Genomic DNA, 18,437 nt, shown 5'->3' on the forward strand with positions numbered 1-18,437 from the left:
ATAGTGTCGTGACAATGAAATTTTTAAATAAATTGCTGGTTCTCTTAACATCGTGGAAGTCCATAAAATGCATGTTTGTTTGTATACTGCCCTTCATCCCTTAGATCTCCGGGAGGTTCACAACATAAAAATACAATATAAAAACGCAAAATATTTTAAAACGCAAGAGTGAGAGGGTGGCCGGTGAGCAATGACTTGGCAGCACCCACATGTCCCCATAAGAAGGATGTGGGTACAAAGGATGAACTTGTGGGGAGGAAGAATGTCTCTAAGTCTAATGGGCAGGAGAGAGGAGAGAAAGAGAGAGAATATTTTTGGAGGAAGCCTCTAAAAACCTCTATCGAGAGCAGCCCAGATCATTTTAGTGGGACTAAAGTTCCACTTCTTCCAATCCTAAAGACACAGCCCAGAAGAATATGCCATTGATTCCAAATGTTGTTTCCAGAAGCAAGGCAATCTTCTGCAGCTATTTGTCTGGCCTAGACAACAGGACATTTTGTCGCTCATTCCGCAGAGTTGAGCGAGACAGATGACTGGCAACGAACTAGGAAAATAGGCCCTTGATTAGGAGGTTTTTGCACAACAAGCCTGCTATCTCAAGAGATCAGAGTTTTGTGATAAGGAATGTGATGGAGAACCACACTGGAAAGTGTGAAGTTAACACTCTTTGTTGTCTAACCTCCCTGCAAACTTATCAGAACAAATGCTCATGGAGGAACAAATATCTAAATTCCCTGCAAAAAGATCATAAGGAATGCTCGATCAACAAATCATCTTGAAGTGTTCCATGTGGTAGCTAAGGGGGAATTGTTGGATATGGTCAATTGGGAGCATCTCCTGCACAAGTCCCTTTCAAGTCACTGGATGCTATGCATGTGGAAGGTGCTACTACTACACATCTCCCATCCATAGCAATGGGTCTTGCTCAGGAGACCTTCCCAATAGACGCTGTCCACTGGCATTTTATGTACTGAAAATTACTGTGGCTTTGGCCATCTGTAAAGAACAGAAAGATACATGAAGAGGCAGATTTGCAAATATGTTATTAACTTCTTCATCTACACAGTTCCAGCAGTACATGTCAAAAAATCAACAACCCAAATATACCAAACTCGGTCCAGTATACCTGAAGGAGCGTCTCCACCCTCATTTCAAGAGTATCTGAGGAAGTGTGCATGCACACAAAAGCTCATACCAAAATAAAAACTTAGTTGGTCTTTAAGGTGCTACTGAAGGAATTTTTTTATTTTTGCTTCGACTCAGACCAACACGGCTACCTACCTGTAACTATCCACCCTCATTGTTCTGCCCAGACATGGAGGTCCAGCGCCGAGGGCCTTCTGGCGGTTCCCTCACTGCGAGAAGCAAAGCTACAGGGAACCAGGCAGAGGGCCTTCTCGGTAGTGGCGCCCGCCCTGTGGAACACCCTCCCATCAGACGTCAGAGAGATAAACAACTACCTGACATTTAGAAAATACCTAAAGGCAGCCCTGTTTAGGGAAGTTTTTAATCTGTCATATTTGATGTATGTTAATGTTTGTTGGAAGCCGCCCACAGTGGCAGGGGAAGCCCAGCCAGATGGGCGGGGGTATAAATAATAAATTATTATTATTATTATTATTATTATTATTATTATTATTATTATTATTAAACTGGAGGTGCTGAAGGTGTCAATTGGTGAAGCCCCTTCCACCAACCCCACATATATATCGGATGTGATATAAAACCTGATCATCCTGCTCTATGGCTGCTTAGAGAGAGCAGCCTTGAATTGCATGAGTTAAATGACTGGTTTCCAGGTTCAGTTGAAAATGCTGGTTTTGATTTAGAAAGCTTTGGTGTGCCTGAGAGGAGTCCAGGACCTCAAGGAAGGACCGCTTCTCCCCACATGAACGAAGCCAGCCCCTCTGTGTCTCTGGAGTCTCCTCTTCATGTGCCCCCTCTGAAGGTGGAGATCAGAAGCTGGCCGCTGTGAACAGGCCTTTTCATGAGTATTCATTTTATTAATTATTATTACGATTGTTATTAAATTTATTACTGCCCTAACTGTGGTTCACAACATAAAAATACAAGATAGAAACGCTAGACTTTTAATTGGGATCATATGTTTTAGGGTGACCCTGCCTATTTGGGGGTTCATATTTTAGCAGAGTGTGGCTGGCTTTTTCCTTTATATAATATTGCAAGATGGGCACTCTTGGTAAATGAAGTTGGTTAGTTCCCTGTGGTGATTGTAGGTGTGGTATTTTTATAAGCCACTTTGAGACCTTCTGTGTAGTAAGTGGCTGATATTATTATTATGGTGCAATTGTTGTTTTTTTCCTGTTGGGGTGCATTGTGGTGGGGTATAGAATCATCGAACTGTAGAATTAGGATCGCTTGGTCCAAACTCCTGCAGCAATGCAGGAATCAAAGCTCAAACATATAGCCTAATAGAATGCTAATATATAGAGACAAAATTAAAAAATTCCTTCAGTAGCACCTTAAAGACCAACTAAGTTTTTATTTTGGTATGAGCTTTAGTGTGCATGCACACTTCATCAGTGCAGGCTATATCAATCTATTCTAAGCATTAAAGATGCATCGTCTGCATCTCTCATTCGCTTCAAGGGGGCTTGCTCATGAGAAAGACGGTCAAATCAAAACAGAAGAAGCACCCCACCTTGCACTTACTTTGAGTAAAGTCGGGGCCTTTACCGTATACTCTTCCCTAGGACTGAACCCAGGACCTCGCAGCTCAGCCGTTTCCAAAATTTGCAGCGGCCAGCAGCACCAGGCGAACACTCCAGGCCAGGCTCACCGGTGCAGCTGCGGCCTGAATTCTGCCTCTTTGCCATCTCGGTTAGCAGCCAGGAATGCACATATAGCTACAGATGCTCCTTTTAGTATCTTTCCTTTTAAAACATATTTCCCTGCCCTGCAACTGTTGCAGTGCAACACAATGGCTCTTAATTCCAAAGGAAATGTACTCGAGGCTGCAGAAACCGATCCCTTTTTAATTCCCACAGTCAGGATGGAGCTATAATTTAAGCGAGTTTAAAAGGCCAAGCTGCACATGCTCAGCCTCAGAGGATTCCCCGCGCTCTTCTAAAAAATAATAATAATCAGGCATGGGGAGCTGACCCGCACCTCGCTTCTCAGGGACACTCCCTCTCCCTGCCCCAAATATATCAGGAAGTTGTAAAGCGGGTAATGAAATTTGAATGGTGCGCTTCACACGTGATGGAATACCCCAGTGAAGCCCACGGTCTCCAAGGGTTATTCATCAATCGCTTCCCATAAAATGAAATAAAATTTCCGGAAGCCGTTTCACCATAAATGCACTTTTGGGGTGGGGGTGGACTAGAAGCTTCCATCTCTACAATTCTATGATTCTAATAAGGACCCAGCGGCAACCATCGTCTCCCAGCTGGGGGAATGCGCCAGGTTCAGCGGTCACGGGCGCACGTGTGAATCCGCTACTCCCACCCCGGGCCAAGAACTAGACAGAGATCTTTCAAAAGTAGGGGCGCCACGAGTGTTTGTGCGTGGTGATGGTGCAATAGTATTTTCGGTTTGGCTTCTCCTTCTCTCCTCCTTTTCACTCCCTCTCTTCTTTTTTGAGTAAACCTTGTGGTTGTTGTCAATTTTCAAAGGAGGCGGATTCTTCCTCCGGACTGGGAATGGAGGGGCGCAGGAACCGCTTGGATTCGGCTGTCCAACCGGAATTATGGCCGCGCAGAGTTTCCCCCTCGCAGGACCGCGAAGGCGGCAGAGCTTGTCTGATATTTCCCAGCGAATTCTTGAATTCAGCTTGTCTGGGGAGATCTATCAGTTGCTTAACAACAGAGGAGAAGGAAACTGATTTACCCCACTTAATCGTGCCATCTTATAGGTTTTTATATATGTACTGTAAGCTGCCCAAAGTGTCTGGGCGGGGTATAAATATTATTATTATTATTATTATTATTATTATTATTATTATTATTATTATTATTAAAGACTGCTGTGAACTCTTCTTTTCCACCAGGCCTGGGCAGGCAATTCAAAATACATCTCTCCACAATGTTTAATTGATGTTATACATACATGTGTGTGTGTGTGTGTGTGTATCTGGTCTTATTGCATGGTTTGATGTTTAAATTGCTGTTAATCGCCTGTGTGTGTGTGTGTGTGAGAGAGAGAGAGAGAGAGAAAGAGAGAGAGAGAGAGAGAGATGACCTAGCGGTATACAAATAATTTCATAACTAAATAATGGTTTCTGCGCTAGAAACGAGGTGTTTCTTCTCGGTGGTGGGAACCACAACCATTGCCATAAGGAATTTGCATTTCGGAGTTATGGCCGAAGGATCAGTGAAAACTTTGATTTTTGAGGAGGGAAACATTGATCGATCGATTGATAAATTACAGATGGTGTATTATTTACGCACACACGAGTATTTTATGGGCAAAGGGGCCGCTTAGCGCAGCGGGCGCTGAGCAGACATTGCGTAAAATAAAAATAAAAATGCAAAATTCCTGGAACGGAGGTCCGTGGAGTAAAAGTGCTCTGACAGCGGCCTTGGTACCTTCACAGTTACCTGTCCACATCCACAAACGCCCGCTCGCTGGAAACTGGTGATCCGCGTGTCTGGATTTGACTGACCCTAGTTCGTCTCTCCTGGTACTGTATCAGTTTCCCACCAAACGAGAAATATGGGGCCGAGGATCGAAGGGGGTGATGGGAAAACTCTCCTAGCAAGCAGATCTTGCCATTCCAGGGGATCGGGGCCGTTACGAGGACATGACGCGGTCGCTGCGCAAAACCCAGACAGCTATCTAGTTAGATCCCTTGAAGCCGGAGGGGGAGGAGAATGCAAAGGCTTCGATCCACAGGCCCTTTCAACGGCCAGATCTCATCTGACTTTGAGGAGAAAGTCCAGAGACATCCAAGTGTATCCGCTTTCGAGAAAAAGCAAGGGACGTGGCGGGACAGCCGACCATATATTGACATATTCGCGCATCGAAAGGGGCGCCTCGCCTGTGGGTTCTGTTTTATTCTTCTATCGTCTATTATATCTCCCTGTTTATTACTGAATACTTCCCACCTGTGATCGAAATCACCTCTCTGGGAAGGAAGGAAACTCTAGTAATATTTCCAGATGAAAGTGGAAAGGGTTGGACCACTTTCATCTATCTATCTATCATTACAAATATTATCTCTATAATTATTAATATAAATTTCATAAGCTTTACGCATCGCTTGATTTTGTTACTTAAGGTAACAATAAAACTTTCCAAAAGTTAAAATAACAGGAGACTAAAAGCCGATTTTAAACTCCCCTCAACTTTCTAAGTATCTGGGTGGGTTTGTCTAAACAGGAATGTTTTTAGCAGCCACCGAAAATGCAAAGAAAGCGCCTGCCTGATATCAATAAGCAGGGAGTTCCAGAGTGCTGGTGCTGCCACACTAAAATACCTAGTTCTTACAAATGCAGAACGCGGTACGTGGCACCTATGAATAATCCTAATATAAATAAATAATAACGCCATTTGTTGGATTTCTTCCCCGTCTTTCACTATAAGGCCCCAGGGCGGGTGACAACAATATCAAAATTAAAGATTCAAGCCTGTTAAAATAGTTTACAGTCTGGAGATTAGGGCCCTGAAAAGATCTCTCTCCCGCGAGGAGCCTGTAGATTCCTAGTACCGCTCTGCTTTTTACCAAAGGGTAACGAGGTCCCCGAAATATACCTGCCCTAATAAATATACTGTATGTCATTTTCTAGATGCTACCAAACTCTTGGGGGTTTCTTTTTTTTTCATCAGTCCAGCCGAAGCCCTGGAGTTTGCAGAGCTGATTCGCAGGGTCCGGGTCCGCCGCGCCCGGTGTTCCTCTGTGGGAGATGGGCTCAGCAAAGCTAGGCCATAGGACGGGACGTCCCGACGACTCCGTGGACCGGGCAGAGGCCCAGAGGCCCTCTCGTGGAGCAAATCGCTCCTCCGGCCCATACAGAAGTGGCCGCGAGGCCTTGGATCGACTGGATCCCTTGGCGCTTATTTTCGAGCCTCGGGTCCTTTCCGTTCTGCGTGGATGCCTCGTCTGAAGAAAAGCGCTCGCAAATTATACGTGTGCACGAATCCTGTAGGTCGTGTGTGCGCTATGTGTATATTTTCTGCCAGCGTGGTATTACAGAATTTCCCGCACTATCATATGTACGTATAGCACTTTTCATGTTGCTTGAGCACCAGATAGATAGATGATCTCTCTCTCTCAACACACACAATTTATCCATATAATGATTAGCCTACATACACGGGCACATGGGAATACACTACAGTATAAAATAAGCCAATGGACTGCGCCGCTACGGGTGTTGTTGCTGGTGTATATTTAAAAAAGCAAACTCGTAACTGGCAGGTTCCTAGCAAACTTGATTTTATTCGGTTCTGATTACATGTGAATACCCATTGCTATCAGCCCTCTTCGCTTCCACGAAAATATCCCCATCCTTTTGACTGATCTTGGAGTGGACTTCTTTAAGTTTGGAAGGAATATCTAGCCGCTTTTTGCTTTGCTGCGTTTGGATCACTCAGTAAAAGTCTTCAAAACTGGGGTGTATTAATTATCCAGAAATATTCATAGTGCCCTTGTAAACGTGAAATAAAAACAGTTATAACATGACGGGGGGAGAGGGGGAGTCGGCTTTCTCTTAGCAGTTACCCGCAGTTTTTGAAGATAGGAAAAAAATAATTTCGAAAGAAATAATAGTAATTAAAGCTCTGTTTTCATGCCACAAAGGAAGGCATGAAGGGAGTCTCAGTGAATTCCTGCTTATTTCAGTGACGCCCAATAATTTTTCCCTGGATAAATTGCATCCCTGGATTGTGTTCAATTCCCCCCCCCCGCAAAGCATGTTAGGGGGGGGACTCTCTCCATAGGAAGTAGGAGCGCGCGCGCGAGCGCGCGCACACTCAGGCACAATTTATATCGTTTCAAAAACAAAGAAATATACAATCTGGGATCTATCATTTAATAGTGACTATTCTTACACAGTTTTCGAATATGAATATGAAATTCATGAAATTATCTGATATAAATAAGGAAGCGGCGCTCTCAAGCGACTGGGCGGGAAGGTCTCCGCAAGCCCGGCGGAAATTACTGCGCAAAACCGCTGCGGTGTTCCCTGGGTGGGTTTGAGCAGCAGGCCTGGAGGACAGATCCACCCCGAGTGTATATTTCCTCATATGAAATTTGTACATTTATCCCCCGAATCCGCAACAATTTTCCATTTTCTCACAGATGCACCAACAAATAAATCTATATCGGAATTAAAAGGGAGAAAGTAGGGGCGGAAATTGCAAGAGGGCGAGAGGATTTACTTCCCGAAGAAAATTCCAGGCCGGATTTCTGGAAGGAAGACATCCTCAAATCTTGGATCTTGAGACCGAAGCACATTTCGAAACCATAGAGATCATGTATTGGAGTCGCTGCGCCAAAAAAGGTTATAAATATAAATCACACTCAGATACACACATATAAACCTGCGGTGGTTTTGAAAGTGACTGAAATCAGTGGGTCTTCGCCTCTGCGTAAAAGCGTTGTAGAGCTGCGTTTGCGCCCTCAGGCCTTGATCACAATCCTGCAGAGTTCTGGGCATTGATCCCAAGGGATCTTAGGACTGTCTGCCCGGGTCCTTTTTATGGAATTACCACCCTTCGTGATTCTGACCCCTTTTTTGACTCCATTTTGTCAGAGCTGGGGGTGGAGGGGCTTTGCGGCAAAATGGAGGAAATATGACAGCGCGAAGCGGAATCTCCTCCGGTTCTTCGTTTCTCCATTAACTTTTGCAATTCGGATCAAAATCAGATGCTGCAGGAAAAGGGAGGCGCGTTTCGGTTTCGAAGAAGGGGAAGAGACGAGGAGTTGGGAAGGCAAGTGGCGTGGGATAAATGGTCCGCGAAGGCCTCTGGCTGCTTGTTTGGAAGACCAAACGCGGCTCCACGTCCTCAAAATGGCACCGGGGGCGACTTGAAGCAGGTTTCGAAAAGGGACAGGCGTTCGCGCAACAGAGAAAGGCGCCCTAGAAATGGTCAGAATTAGAGCTTGTTCCTTTATTCCTCTTCGGTCGACACCAAGTTGGGGCCCAACCCAGCTGGTCGGGCTCCTGAGCAGGGTCTCCTCGGATGCCAGGGGCCTTCCACTGCTGGGTTCCTCGGATGTAAAGTCCAGCCACAATCCCCGGAAGGAAATCAACAGACTTTCAAACGCCTTTTCGTGGTGTGTGATTTTAAAAGGCCTAAATATTTCCATTTTATCATTTTTTAAAAATCACATACTGTATTAAAGTTGTGAACTGTAAGCGATTTAAACCAGTGGATATAGGACGGGTCCTATATAAATTATATAAAATTTTTAATTAAATTAAAGAAGTCGTGTGTCCCCCCCCCACCCAAAACCTCGCTAAGGCAATGTTAGATATTTGCAAATAAATCACCGTTCTGTTTACACACGGCAGGATTTTAGATAGCACACAACTTGAGCAGAAATAAAACCGCATCACGTGTTCTGGGGGGCGTCTTGTAGGCAAGGAAAGTAGGCGAAAGCACTTGGCTTTGCTGGCAAGCGAGCACTGGGCCCGATCCATCCAGAGCTCAGCGCTTTCCACGGGTGGGATTTCAATTTACCCTCTCGTTTAAATCAATATGACTTGAAAGTACTTAGTGTGTCGCCCGGCTTTTGCGGCCTGTAGCGCCTGCCCAGTGCGGATTCTAGCTACCAATGAGACCCTCGTTTCCCCCTCTAATTCCACTGTGCAATAATCAGTCGGCCTACCTACCGACCCACCTACCGGCCTAATCTGTCTCGATAACTTAGTTTCAAGCCAGGCTGATTAGGATCTGATGAGGCACGTCCCAACACAACGAGCGTCCAGGCTTTTGCTTGCTAAAGTGTTTGCCAGGGAGCGCAGGAGCTTGTAGTATAAGCGTCCTGGTGCCCTCGGGATGACCCCGGCTTCTGTCAAGGTATCCGGTGCATCCTCCAAACGTCAGCTTTAAAATAAGGCCAAACCCAGGAACACACTCCAGTTCCACACACACGTAGGCACGCAAACATTAAACGCGCGCGCGCGCGCACACACAGACACACACACTCGGGTCCCCTTTCCTCCCCGCCCTAAATTCCCAGCAGCAGCAGCAGCCCGCCCCCGCAAGATGCAAAATTTGAGATCTGCCCTTACACAAAGCCATGTGCCTCGCGCAAACTAAACAAACCCCACCTCCCCATAACGTCCTAGGGCGAAATTGACATAATGAAACTGAAACATACAAGAGGCCTCCTTGGCTGGTTCCGCCACACACACCCTCCCTTGTGTGTGATGCCAAAGCCAGGCCAGACGCCCTCAGAAGCAGGTCATCTGTTGACCGACCAAGCCGGGGGAGGGAGAGTGGGGGTCCTACTAAGAATATATGTGTGTTAATGTTTTTGTTGCAATACATAACAATATTATACCAATGAGAAACTTAGTTGGTCTCTAAGGTGCTACTGGAAGTAATATTGTTGTTGTTGTTGTTGTTGTTGTTGTTGTTGTTGTTGTTGTTGTTGTTGTTGTTACTGTTCTCTGTCAGTAGGAAAAGAAACAGGGTACGTGGGGTGGCTTTTAAACAAGTGTCTTTCAGAGAGGGAAGGGAGGAACTAAAAGAGGAAGGCAAGAGAAAGAAGGAAGGTTGGTTCGTAGTTAGGGGCATTTTTCTAGAGAAGAAAATTAAGGGGTGCCTCCGCGTTAGGGGAAAGCAGAGGTGAGCGAGACTCGGGGACCGCAGGGAGGAGCATGTGCGCGCGCGTTTTAATGCGACTTACATAAAAAGATCACGGGCCTAAGATGTTAGGTTACACAACTGTCTCTAGCAAATGGTGGTACATGTAGGTGGAAAGCGAAATTGAGAGAAGGGGAAGGTGCAGGGGAGGCTTACAAATACACACACACCCCTTGCGCAACCAGCTATATTTTATAACTGCTCTATTGAGCAAGGCCAGCTCTACTGACCAGATTTCCTCTCTGTTTCTCCAGTGTAAGGGATCCAAGCGATAACTCTGGGCAGGTCAGCGCGGAAAATCTCCTGCACAGACAAGCGCAGTTACTTCTACCGGTTACTTCCCGGTGGATTGGTGCCCTGGAATCAATATGACTTTCAAAGTTGTTTCCTCTCAGCCTCGATTGTGTCCTCAAATGACAGCGAAGGTCAACTCAAACTCCTGCCATTACCTCTCACCCTTTCTGCTTTCTTACGTGAACAACGCATACAAATATACAAACCCTACTTAAAAAAACAACCAATTAAATCATCAGTGGAACAAATATTATCTTTGGCAAAAGCCACCGCACCCTGCAGGGTTATGATAACGCGAAGGCTGTAGTCCTGCACGCGCTTTCCTGAGGGTAAAGAGCCTAACGGGAAACGATGGGACTTACTTCTGAGTAGACACGTGCATAATTGCATTGTAAGGTGGCTAACCAAAGCAGGGCACGATCCAGCTCCAAAGTAAGCGCCTTCGCGTAGATTTCGATAGGAGACACTCGACTCTCCCACCGAAACTATCCCAAGTGCCTGGGCAATCCGACTGAATCTTGCCCCTTCTGGCCAGATCCAATCACCCATTTGAGGTTATCTGGATCTAAGTTGATTTCAACTCCCGTTGAAAATAACTGCAAACAAAGCGTGCCAAACGGCCAGGCCTTGGGGTACAAGCGAGCCTCTCTCTATTGCCTATTAAATTTGTTTCCCTATGTGTGTGCATGTGAATTTAAATCAATCACTTATTTTAAACAAAGAATGCACATTCTTGTCTCAGTGGCTCTGGAACGCGCCACGGTTTTTGTTTTGTTTTTTGCAATTTTCTCCGTGCAAATGTCAGGAGTCTGCACGGCGGTGTGGATCCGTCATGTTTAACCATCGAGAGTGACTCGGCGGTGTGTACAAACGCACAGTACTTGCCTTCAGCTCTACGATATGGCTCTACCGTTATCTAGCCATCCTTCCATCCATCCATCCGCCAATTCAAACACGCATCGGCCATATATTCCCAGCAAGCAGGCGAGGAGGACGGAGAAAGAGACGGTGACGCGGAAATCTTTCTAAAAAAGCACCTTGAATTCGCGCAGGCTTCGAGGCTAAGCTGGGGGAACGGAAAGAGAAACGGATGAGAGCGAGGGCGCCATGAAGAAAAGATGGCTGGGGGCTTCGCTGGGTGGCCCAGACGGCGACAGGAGAACAAGGGATAGGCAGGACCCAGGAAGAAGAAAGGCCCACATTTCTCTTTCTCCTTCTGTGGGATTTTCTGCAAATATTCGCCGTTTAGGCCCAGGCTTCGTGCCTATCTCTCAGGGGCAAATTATGTTTCTACACACACACTTCAAATCTGCAGAATTCAAGCCGTACCCCCTCTCCCGCCTGTTCTTCCTCTTCAATTTGGGTGGGTGCGAGAAAGACATAGGGGTTGCGGGCGAGCTTGAGAGGGACACAGGGCTGGTCGCCACTTTAGACAGTTCTCCGATCTTTTCGCTCCCGCCGTTGCAAAAATATATTTAATATCTTTGCAAGGAGAATACATCTATTCGCTTCAAATATTTTGAGGTTTCGTTGGGAAGACCTCGTTGCAAAAGGAGATAAGCAAGTTGTGTGTGTGTGTGTACGTGGAAGGGCTGATGTCTCTAGGGCGCAAAACCCGGCAGTAACTCAAACAATGAAGGGCCGTGGTTTTTCAGGCCCACCAGACAAGGAGGGCTTTTTCTCGGCCCTTTCCTTTCCTTCCTTCTCTCCCGCCCTCCGCCCCTGCTCTCTTGGGGATGCATCTTGGCTATGGCTCCCCCGCCACCGCAGCCCTTTGGGGTGTTTTTTGCAAAGAGCAACGGGCCAATTCTAGAGAGGATCCGGACCCGCTGTAGAAGTCACCACCAGCCGGCCCTCGCCAGGCGCAAGGCCTGCAGCCCGCCCGAGATTTCTTTCGGAGTGTCTCCAAAGGCATCGGAAGAAAAGCAAGAAGTTGCATGGATGCATTTCTCAGTTCTCACCCGCGATTCCTTTTATTTAATTTTGCCCACCTTTCAGCGCAACTGTGGGCGAGAAGCACCCATGCACTCTCCACAAGCAACAACAACTCATCTATCATCGCGAAACGCAACGAAGGAGAAAAACAACGAAACGTCACGAAACGAAAATAATTAGATTCGGGCGGGCGGAAAAAGAGGACGGGTCAATCGAGTAAAAAATGTAGCAAATGTAGCTGAAATGTTGTGTTTGTGAGAAATAGATTCACGCGCCTCCAGACTAAATCTCATAGCAAGGATACCTGATAAGCGGGAGGGGGGGGACGAGAGAAAGAATGGGAAAACACAAGCCAAACCAAGACAGAGATTTATGGCGTGCATCTAATGAAGATTGTCATGGTTTTTAGGATTTACACACCCACCCCCACACCCCAAGACCGATAGATTGAAAGATAAAAGGGAGAGACAAATTGCTGGCTGTGTGAATCTTCTAGTCCTACATAACTGCTACTGCCATCTTCAGCCAAACCAGCTCTGAATTGAGAGAATATTCTTTGTGCTTCCTTCGGATTCAGCCTATTGTGCGTCTACAGGGTAATAATTCGGGGAAGCATTTTCAGCTTGGAATCTCAGGCTTGGATTCCAGTGAAAGGGCCCCCCCGCCCCCTTGCCCAACCCACTTTCTGTGGGGTCCCGTCCCCATCCTCGAAAGCCTTGGGCAAAGGGTTGAGTGGGCAGAGCCGGGGGGGGGTCACGAGCAGAGGGGAACCCAAGGGAACGTTTTCAGCCTCTGCCTTCCTTCCAAGAGCTCGGTGCAGGATGTGTGTGCGAGAGAGAGGGGGGGGGAGAAAATAGCTTTTGACTTGCTGGTGCTGCAGTGACGCTGTTTTCCTGCGACAACAGCTTGCCAGCCAAGGCAGCCACCTGGAATTATTATCATCCGCGCACACGCGTTGCCCCCCAAAGACGTGCAGCTCCGGGAAAGGGGCTAAGTCGGGGAAGAGAGAGACAAGGGCAAGACCGTTTCCCTTTAAAAAAAATCGTCTCCATCTGCTTCTGCTGCAAATGCCACCCCCAGCCCCCGTGCCATTGCCTGCTTGGAATGTCCCAACCCCCCCCCGCGCCAGAGAAAACCCCCAGCCCAAATCAGCCGCCCACCCGCGCCCTTAGCGATCGGACTCCTATCGCTAGCCGTGCCCCTTCCTAGCTCCATCGGGAGGGTCCTGGAAAGGAGCATATGGGGCCAGATTTTTGGGGGGCGGGCGGGCGGGCGGGTAGGGTAGGGATGTGATGGGAAGTAGGAATACATGGGGGGAGAGGAGGGCCGCTTTTTTGGAGAAGGGAAAGCATTCAAGGAGGGTGAGATGCGGAGGGGGAGGGGAGATGATGGCTGGCTGGCTGGGCGGTGGGAGGACACAATTGCAGCCCAGCCACGGTTGGAGACAGTGAACTGGGCAGCCGAAACCCGGTCGGATCTCAAGAGGGCGAAGGAGACTGGCAGCAGAGAGGGGCCCGGCGCAGGTTGGGGCAAGGAGAAGCGAACGCACAGCGGGGTTTGGGGTCTGGAGAGCAAGGGGGAAGGGCAGGAAGCGAGGGGCAGAGGGAGAAGGAATGGGGGGCAGAGTATGGCTGGGGGCGATGGTAGGTGCGCATCTTTGCAGAAGGACAGAGGTGTTCTGGTTTTTAAAATCCCCCCCAAAAAAACAACAACAATCAGGTAGCGCAGGAAGCGTGTGAAAAGGGTCCAACATGGGGGTAGGTGAAGGAGTCTCTGGACCCGGACTTTGGCGACAGATGTGGGGAAGGGGGAGGCAGATCGCGACCGCGCGGGGGGTGGGTCGGGATACATGCAGCAGGTGTGTGTTTTGGTCGAAGGAGTTGGGTTTGGGATCGGATGGAAGGCCGGGGTACAAGAGCCGCGAGTAGGAGGGGGGGCTTTCCCTTACCTCGCACCAGGATCCGGCGGCAGTAGTCCGCCTCGCCCGCCGAGGGCTGGCTCTCCGTCTCCGGGGCGCACTCCTTGGAGGAGCCGGGGCTGGCAGCCGAGGTCCCCGCCGTCAGGTCTTTGATTCCTCCTCCTCCACCACCTCCTCCTCCAGGAGCCCCTCCGCGCAACTTTGCGCTCTCCAGCGCGCCTGCGCGCGCCTCCTTGTCCCGGGCTCGCTCCGGGGCGCCGCCGGGGTCCCCCAGGAGGAGGGCGCGTCGGCCAGCCTCGCTCCCCCCATCGCTCATGCCTGGGGGCGCCCCGGCCCGGGGATGGAACATCCGCCGGCTGCCCCCTCCACTTTCCCCCGCTCCTCTTGCTGCCTCCCGTTTGCGCTCCCCGAAAGTGGAGGGTCAGCAATCGGGGGCCGGGAAGCCCAGCCAGGCGACCCAGGCCGGCAGCAGCAGCAGCATGGTGCTGGGAGGCGGATCTGCCCCCCAGTTTTCCCCGTCTTGAGGCGTCCAGAAACCCCTCGCCTCGATTGGTTTCTTCCTTTTCCAAGCTGCGGCTTTCCCGGGAATGCTCTCCTTTAGGAAAGGTGCAGAGCCCAAGGATGTCAATCGGGCAGGCGAAGAGTTAAAAACTTTCCCCGCTCGGATCCAGGCTCCTGAGCTGCCCCCAACCCCATTGAAACTGCCGGTGCCCCTCGGCTCGGCAACCCCGGCCAAACTTCACCGGTCCGGCCTGCTGGCGAGAGCTTCCCTGCCGCCCGGTTCCATCCCTCTCTTGCCTTCCTGCCTTCCTCCTTCTCTCTCTCCCTCTCCCTCTTTCTCTTTCTCTCCCTCCGTCTCCCTCTGATGAGCAAAGGCAGAAAAGGAGGACCAGGCGCGAGAGGCGAGAGCGCAGCTAAGCGAGCCCTCCCTCCCTCTCCCCCTCCCTCCCCCTCCCTCCGGCTTCTCCCCCCGCCTTGCACTTCACAACCTTCCAGGTTGGACCTTCCGCGGATGGGAGATCGATGCGTCTTTGGCAACGTGGGTGGAGAGAATTTCGGCGTGGGGGGGCAGAGGGGGGTGGGGGTGGGGAGGTGGGAGGGATCCGGCCGGCGCTGAAGAGGAGGAGGAGGAGGAAGAAGAAAAAGAAGAGGGAAGGCAAGGAGACAATCCATAATTCCTCTCCACCCACCCCTTGGTGGTGGCGGCTGCTTTTTCCTATTCCCAATTCCGATTTATTTGTTGAAGGAAGGAAATCCTTCTCTCTCCCCCACCCCGCAACCCTACACGCATACACATTCCGTCCCTGGCACTTTAATGTTCCTCTGGGGAGGGGGGAGCAGAGCGAGCTGGGGATAAAGAGCCAGGCGTGGAAGGGAAAGGAGCGATTTCAAATGGACTGGCGGCCACACACGTAATTTCCTGCTCGCGAGTCCCTCGCCATTCATTGGCAAAACAAAGCATCGCCACTCGGCTCTGCACGCATTCTCACCCCCCGCTCTGCAAAGGAGGAAAACTCCCCCCGGGTTTGGACTTTGTTAAAAGAAGCATCGCCAGGGAAGGAATAATAATAATAATAATAATAATAATAATAATAATAATAATAATAATAATAATGCAGCGTAAGGAACAATTGGTGCGCTTGTTTAAAGCTCCCTTTCGGGCAACTGTGAGCACAAAACAAAAAAGAAGGAATGCGTTCTCTTTGTCCTGCTGTAAAGTGAATTAAAGTGCGCCACTTTCAAGCTGTTGCTCTTGTCAAATACAGGGCAGCTAGTCAGTTTCAGGCTCTGAATGCTTGGCCAGCAAAGTCAGTTTCAGCAGGCCGAGCCAGGACCAGGCGGGCGCTGCCCTGCCCTCGCCAAGGCAGACGTGCGGGCGAGGAAGGCCCCTCCAGAGAGAGAAATGGATGGATGGATGGAGAGGTGAATGGCGCTTCTGGGTGTTTTTGTTGTCGCTCTTTTCAACAGACGGGTGAAAACGTCTCGCCCACTTTGGAAGGTGCCTTCTGTTCCCGCTTCATTAGGGGAGCGGTGATTATTATGATTAGCAGGGCGGTTGAAAGGGAAATGGAAGGGTTGGCGTGATCCTGAAGCATTTCCTTTTGAAAGAAAAAGAGACAGAGGAATCGAGGGTGCTTTTCGGATTTCTAAGCATATATATATATATGTGCTGGTAGGGGGATAATGTGGGTGAGGCGGGTTTATTTGGGTGGAGAGCGGATTGAATTGTGTGTCTACAGAGAGAAGTGATTTCTATAAGCCCCCCGCAAACGTCTCCCACCATCTTTGCAAATGCTTCCCCTTCTCCCTGTTGCTCCAACACAGGGAGCTGTTTTTGCAGGACCGAAATGGGCCGCTTGTGTGTATTTTCATCCCTGCTCCTCTCGAGTGACAGTCTTCCACCTGACTGACAAGTGATCCTGGGATTTGTGCCTCTCCCCTCCCCTTCGCTTCCACCCGGAGTGATTTGCTTTCTGGACTGTGGGTGGTGGGAAAGGGGGAGATGAGCAACTCTGGAAATAAATGATACAGCCTATTAGGTCCAGCTGCCCGCTTCTGCTTTTATTTGTATGGCCTTGCCGGCTGCGCATCTAGAGAGCGGTAAAAGCCACAGCCTTAAAATACATTATATGAACTTGCTTTCACTGATGTAATTCGCAGCATCGCTCCTCCACCGACTGACTCCTGAGCCAGCTAACGGGACTCGGAGCCCGGTCGAGGGAACAAGCCAGTCTCGACTCCCCGAAGCCCCATTGCTTTCAGTGGAGGCCAGTAAAGGTCAGGTTTAGCTAGACTGGGACCCTCCGCTAGCTGGCTTGGCGTGGCTCCGGCTTTCATGCACGGGCCAAGTTGAGGATCATGGAGATTTCACTTTCCGTTCGCCAAGTAAACAGGCCATGTTTCTTCTGCATGTTTACTCAAAAGCAAATCCAGTTTACATGCTTCCTGGTAAGCGTTCCCAGGGCTATATCCCAAGAATCCCTTTCTGTCCCGGATACTTACCCTCCCTCAGGCCCTAGAAATTATTAGAGGGCTTTTGCTGCATCGTAGGAAATGCCCGAGGATGGCCCTTGCTTGACCTGCCCGCAGCATTCAAGGCAGCGGGCCCTTTGCAGTAAACTGTGGAAAACGCTGCCTTAAATTACTAGTATTATTCTTAACTTCAGAGATTGGGATGGTTTCTCCACAAAAAAATTATAAAATATTTGGAAGTGTGCGGTTGTTTACGTTTTGTGCATTTAAAATATATGCGAAAAACTCTGCTGGAGATGACGATGGAACCAAAGTTGCCCAGCCTATGATGGTCTACTTGGGTGTAAGCCCAAATTGTCCAAGGCGTGCACAAGAATGTATAGCCCAGAGCACAATCTCGGCCTCTTTGCGTATCCAGACCAGTTAAAACTCTCCAATTGAAAGAAACCGGGGGAGAGGCCGTCTTCGTTCTTGGCTTTAAAAAAGCGAGCCGGGAAAGAGTGAACCAAACCTAGGCAGGCCGGTTTCGAACCCGGCTCTCGCCAACGAGAAGTTCTCCTGCGCAAGCCCCGATGCAATGACCCGGGTCCCCCACAGCTCCAGTGCATTCCCTCCGAAGACTGAGGGAGAACTGCGCAGGAGAACTTCCCTCTAAATTGGGCCCAAAGGTTGCAGCGCCTCGTAAGGACTTCGGCGCTCAAGCTTCTCCCTGCTACTTCCTTCCTTCCTTCCTTCCCTGTATCGACTTGCAGAGAAAGAAAGACAATAATTATTATTAATAAAGATTTAACACACACACCCCAAAATAAACCAATACATTTTTCTTGACGTTTTCCTTTCATTTTTCAAGCGCTTTAAAAAGCCACTTTAAAAAGCCATTTTATTTTCAAGTCTCTTGTTGAAATCGGAAATGATATCAAAATAAACCCCGCAAAACGTGTTTACTAGGCAGAGCGGGGAAAGGAGAGGGGGGGGATGAAGAAAGTTCCAGATATTGGTTTAGGCAGAGATCAGCTTTTATTAGTCACGGGGAACGTCGAGACGCAAACGACTCGCTTCTTTTACAGGTAAAAAGTCAAGGCCCCCCGAGGACACCGACCCAGACCGAAGACCACCGTCTGCCGCTCTTCTAGCTGGAGGCCAGCATTTGATCTATTACAGTTTTGGTCAGCTGCGGTAACTTCAGGGACGCTGACCTAAATCCGGAGTGACTACCGATTCCGAGGGAGTTTGCTTGCCTGCCTTACAGTCGAGATGGTGCGTGCTTGGAAGATCAGTTTCTCGAAAATATTCGCTTTTTAAAAAAACGTATGTGTGGTAACAGCACAGGCACAAACACACTTCTGTTTCCTTCTGCCATCGTCTTCCCTTCCTGCACGTGCTTAGCTCTCCCATTAAAGTGACCGGCGCTTGAAAGTGTGGCAGGATCGTATTCGTAACCCAACGCGGCTGCAGGATGGGATCCCATCCCTTTCATGTTTGAATGCTTCTCACGTGCTGATTATTACCCGGCCCCAGAGCTGGAATATTCGGTCGGTGG

General features: G+C 49.0%; 1 protein-coding gene across 1 annotated transcript in view; it reads right to left on the minus strand.

Annotated features, from left to right (window-relative positions):
- VAX2 (ventral anterior homeobox 2) overlaps positions 1-14,240 on the minus strand; it is a 45,415-nt gene extending 31,175 nt beyond the window's left edge. Inside the window, exon 1 of the mRNA XM_060279111.1 lies at positions 13,955-14,240. Coding sequence (XP_060135094.1) covers positions 13,955-14,240 — 286 coding nt within the window. The remainder of the gene's footprint in view (positions 1-13,954) is intronic.
- Positions 14,241-18,437: the final 4,197 nt, after the last annotated feature.

The sequence above is a fragment of the Zootoca vivipara genome, chromosome 9 (genome assembly GCF_963506605.1).
Source record: "Zootoca vivipara chromosome 9, rZooViv1.1, whole genome shotgun sequence".
In the NCBI taxonomy this organism is placed as follows: domain Eukaryota; kingdom Metazoa; phylum Chordata; class Lepidosauria; order Squamata; family Lacertidae; genus Zootoca; species Zootoca vivipara.